This window comes from Oncorhynchus masou, unplaced genomic scaffold, assembly GCF_036934945.1.
Source record: "Oncorhynchus masou masou isolate Uvic2021 unplaced genomic scaffold, UVic_Omas_1.1 unplaced_scaffold_2391, whole genome shotgun sequence".
Taxonomy (NCBI): Eukaryota; Metazoa; Chordata; class Actinopteri; order Salmoniformes; family Salmonidae; genus Oncorhynchus; species Oncorhynchus masou.
The window spans coordinates 64,944-69,626 of NW_027008847.1; the positions used below are offsets into that span (position 1 = coordinate 64,944).

Genomic DNA, 4,683 nt, shown 5'->3' on the forward strand with positions numbered 1-4,683 from the left:
TAGGGATGACCAGGGATGTTCTCTGTTTAGTGAGTCCTCCAGATCAGAGGCTAGTAGAGATGACTAGGATGTTCTCTGTTTAGTGAGTCCTCCAGATCAGAGGCAGTAGGGCTGACCATGGATGTTCTCTGTTTAGTGAGTCCTCAGATCAGAGGCAGTAGGGATGACCAGGGATGTTCTCTGTTTAGTGAGTCCTCCAGATCAGAGGCTAGTAGGGATGACCAGGGATGTTCTCTGTTTAGTGAGTCCTCCAGATCAGAGGCTAGTAGGGATGACCAGGGATGTTCTCTGTTTAGTGAGTCCTCCAGATCAGAGGCAGTAGGGATGACCAGGGATGTTCTCTGTTGATGAGTCCTCCAGATCAGGCAGTAAAGGGATGACCAGGGATGTTCTCTGTTTAGGCTGGTCCTCCAGATCAGGGCAGTAAGGGGAGCGACCAGGAACCATTTCTCTGTTTAGTGAGTCCTCCAGATCAGAGGCAGTAGGGATGACCAGGATGTTCTGTTTAGTGAGTCCTCAGATCAGAGGGCAGTGAGATGACCAGGGATGTTCTCTCATTGGCTGAGTCCTCAGATCCAAAAGAACAGTAGAGATGACCAGGGATGTTCTCTTGATAATAATAATTGGACCATTTTCCTGTCCTGGAAAAAAATAGAAAATGGTACAGATACCGAAAAAAACGATCCAAAACTATTACTTAAAGTATTGTTACTTAAATACTTTTACACCACTGCAAAGTAGACAATAATTCGATCAAAAACAGTACATGTTCAACATGAAAGCATTTCAATCAAAATAATACATCAGGGATTTGTTTCACGCTGTAGTATTAAGATTATGGTACGTTTTTTCACGCAGGTGTCTACGTCATCGTTTTTCCACCCGGTCCTGTTAACGGCAGAGCGGTGCAGGATGTACATTAACACAGGACTATGGCGAGCAACGTGTGGAGGTCAATGGTAAGAAAATGCCGTTTGTCAGCGTAAAGATAATCAATTTAACTTGGCCATGTATTGGATTTATGTTTGTGTAATGTAAAGTTCGATGCTGGATATGACTTTGGTTGTATAATGTTGTTTCCATAGGTTTTCTGTAAGGCCTTTTGCACTGTGCGTGTGTGTAGTGTCCTGCTACCATGGCGAAGCTATGCTATTAACCAACCGCCTTTTTATCCACTTATTGTGTGAAATATGGTAAGCGCTTCGTGTTTGTCAATATGTTTTCGATTTAATCTTTTTAGACTAGAGATAGTGTGTGGATGTTGTTGTGATACGTTTTTATCTGCGCGGTAGTAATTTAACCTTCCGTTTATTTTCCTCCTCCAGCTCTCTCACGTCGTGGGGGCGGCAAAGAGACCGACGGTATGTTTCAGAAGGGGGGTAAGTCATGGACTGACACATAGACAAGTCTACACCTGTTTTTTTTTTAAATGAACTTCTCCCTCGTTGACAAAAAGGCTGAAATGATGTAATTCATGATCCAGTGTTTTTAGTGCTAATATGTAATCCCTCTAAAAACAGATTTAAAAGGGGTTTGTTTTCTATTGACAGCTGCAAACGGTTACGTTAATTCCTGGGGATGGAATCGGTCCAGAAATATCCGTGGCTGTCATGAAGATTTTCGAGTCGGCTAAGGTAAGCTGGAAAAGCTGTCAAACTCTCTCTCTCACACACACAGCAAATTGTAGGGTTAACAGCAGAACATGCCATTGGCATGGAAAGATGGACAGAACATTGAACCCCAGTCCTTCCTGTACCATTCTGTGTTCTCTCTCTACCACCCGTTAGGTTCCCATCCAGTGGGAGGAGAGGAATGTGACGGCTATCCAGGGCCCAGGTGGTGATGGATGATTCCTCCAGACTGTATGAGTCTATGGACAGGACCCTGATCGGGTTAAAAGGCAGGCAGCAGTTACAGAGATCCTATGATTGGCTACCCTGCATGGTCATGATGGACATAGTGTACTGAAGTCAGCTGGAATAACGAACGTCATGCAGGCGGCATCATAGGGGGTAGGGGGCAGTATGTAGGGGTGGGTAGGGTTTATAGGGGACGGTATGGGTTTGTAGGGGACGGTATGTTTGTAGGGACCTGCATGCGGGTTTGTAGGGGAAGCATGGTTTAGGGTTTATAGGGACGGTATGCAGGGTTTATGGGGGCGGTATGCAGGGTTTATAGGGTGGCGGTTTAGGGGGCGCAGGGGGTTTATAGAAGACGTATGCGGGTTTATAAGGGGGTTTTGTGTGCAGGGGTTTGTAGGGGACGGTATGCGGGGTTTATAGGGACTACATGGGTTTGTAGGGGGATAGTATGCAAAGGTTTTATAGGGGACTAGTATGCGGGTTTAGGCGGTATATGGGTTTATAGGGGGCGATGCGGGTTTGTGGGGAATGTGCTCAGGTTTGTAGGGAAGGTATGCGGGGTTTGTAGGGGGCTACATGCGGGTTTATAGGGGGTATGTTTGTAGGGGATGTATGCGGGGTTTATGGGGGGTGGTATGTAGGCATGGTACTTATAGGGTTTAGATGGGATTGGATGGCATGCAAAGGGGATGGTGCAGATGGCATGTTGAGGCTATGTAGGGTTTATAGGGGGTGGTATGTAGGGGATAGTATGCAGGGTTTATAGGGGATGGTATGTAGGGGATGGTATGCAGGGTTTATAGGGGGTGGTATGTAGGGGATGGGCTTATAGGGGCATGGTATGCAGGCTTATAGGGGATGGTATGCAGGAGCTTATAGGGGATGGTATGCAGGGCTTATGGGGATGGTATGCAGGGCTTATAGGGGATGGTATGCAGGGCTTATAGGGATGGTATGCAGGGCTTATAGGGGATGGTATGCAGGGTTTATAGGGGGTGGTATGCAGGGTTTATAGGGGATGGTATGCAGGGTTTATAGGGGATGGTATGCAGGGTTTATAGGGGATGGTATGCAGGGTTTATAGGGGATGGTATGCAGGGTTTATAGGGGATGGTATGCAGGGCTTATAGGGGATGGTATGCAGGGTTTATGGGGGTGGTATGCAGGGCTTATAGAGGATGGTATGCAGGGTTTATAGGGGATAGTAGCCTGTAGGGCTCATGGGGAATAGTGGGGATTGAATGGGAGACGGCCTTGATGAGAGATGTAGTGGTAACATGATTGGTGGGTAAACAATGCAGAAAGCCCGCCTAGAGGTCAGGTGGCTGGTGTGGAAGCCCGCCTAGAGTTTAGTCTGCCTGGTGATGTTATGATGGGGTGGAGTTTAGTCTGCCTGGTGATGTTATGATGGGATGGAGTTTAGTCTGCCTGGTGATGTTATGATGGGGTGGAGTTTAGTCTGCCTGGTGATGTTATGATGGGGTGGAGTTTAGTCTGTCTGGTGATGTTATGATGGGGTGGAGTTTAGTCTGCCTGGTGACCTCTGCCAATAACAGCTAGTTTTCAGTTTCCCGCTCACCACTTACCCCACCCCCAGACAGTCCTGAGAAATTGCTCTTTGCTAAGACGCTGTCTGGGTTACCTTTTAAATGATCACAATAAGGTGTTCCGTTGTTATCCAGAAATGATTTGATATTGAGCTTTTTTTTTAAAAGGTCTGCGTTGGTCTTTTAACCTCCCCCTCTGTGTGTAGGTCCCCTGAAGACCCCCATCGCAGCCGGCCACCCCTCCATGAACCTGCTGCTCAGGAAGACCTTTGACCTGTACGCCAACGTGCGGCCCTGCGTGTCCATCGAGGGCTATAAGACCCCCTACACCGACGTGGACCTGGTCACCATCAGAGAGAACACCGAGGGAGAGTACAGCGGAATCGAGCACATAGTAAGTCTCTGTGGTTACCACGGTCACGTTCAGTAGGAGAGAAGTGGGACAAAGTTGTGAGTGAAACCTGTTTTTTTTTTTTTTTTTTCAAATGTGTGGATTTCAAACTGAATCTGTAAAATGCCTACAGCTAACACTGACTACAGAGGAATAGACCAGGGAGCAGTAGCTACCTCAGCTAACACTGACTACAGAGGAATAGACCAGGGAGCAGTAGCTACCTCAGCTAACACTGACTACAGAGGAATAGACCAGGGAGCAGTAGCTACCTCAGCTAACACTGACTACAGAGGAATAGACCAGGGAGCAGTAGCTACCTCAGCTAACACTGACTACAGAGGAATAGACCAGGGAGCAGTAGCTACCTCAGCTAACACTGACTACAGAGGAATAGACCAGGGAGCAGTAGCTACCTCAGCTAACACTGACTACAGAGGAATAGACCAGGGAGCAGTAGCTACCTCAGCTAACACTGACTACAGAGGAATAGACCAGGGAGCAGTAGCTAACACTGACTACAGAGGAATAGACCAGGGAGCAGTAGCTACCTCAGCTAACACTGACTACAGAGGAATAGACCAGGGAGCAGTAGCTACCTCAGCTAACACTGACTACAGAGGAATAGACCAGGGAGCAGTAGCTACCTCAGCTAACACTGACTACAGAGGAATAGACCAGGGAGCAGTAGCTACCTCAGCTAACACTGACTACAGAGGAATAGACCAGGGAGCAGTAGCTACCTCAGCTAACACTGACTACAGAGGAATAGACCAGGGAGCAGTAGCTACCTCAGCTAACACTGACTACAGAGGAATAGACCAGGGAGCAGTAGCTACCTCAGCTAACACTGACTACAGAGGAATAGACCAGGGAGCAGTAG

The 4,683-nt window shown here is 47.6% G+C and overlaps 1 protein-coding gene across 1 annotated transcript; it reads left to right on the forward strand.

The window, feature by feature from the left end:
- Positions 1 to 890: 890 nt before the first annotated feature.
- On the forward strand, positions 891 to 4,671 carry LOC135533473 (isocitrate dehydrogenase [NAD] subunit alpha, mitochondrial-like). Its single transcript, XM_064960775.1, is given in 7 exon segments — positions 891 to 959; positions 1,326 to 1,361; positions 1,551 to 1,634; positions 1,788 to 1,839; positions 1,842 to 1,862; positions 1,865 to 1,900; positions 3,616 to 4,671. Coding segments are annotated over 7 exon segments (480 nt in total). The 5' UTR covers positions 891 to 932; the 3' UTR covers positions 3,840 to 4,671.
- The last annotated feature ends 12 nt before the right edge of the window (positions 4,672 to 4,683 follow it).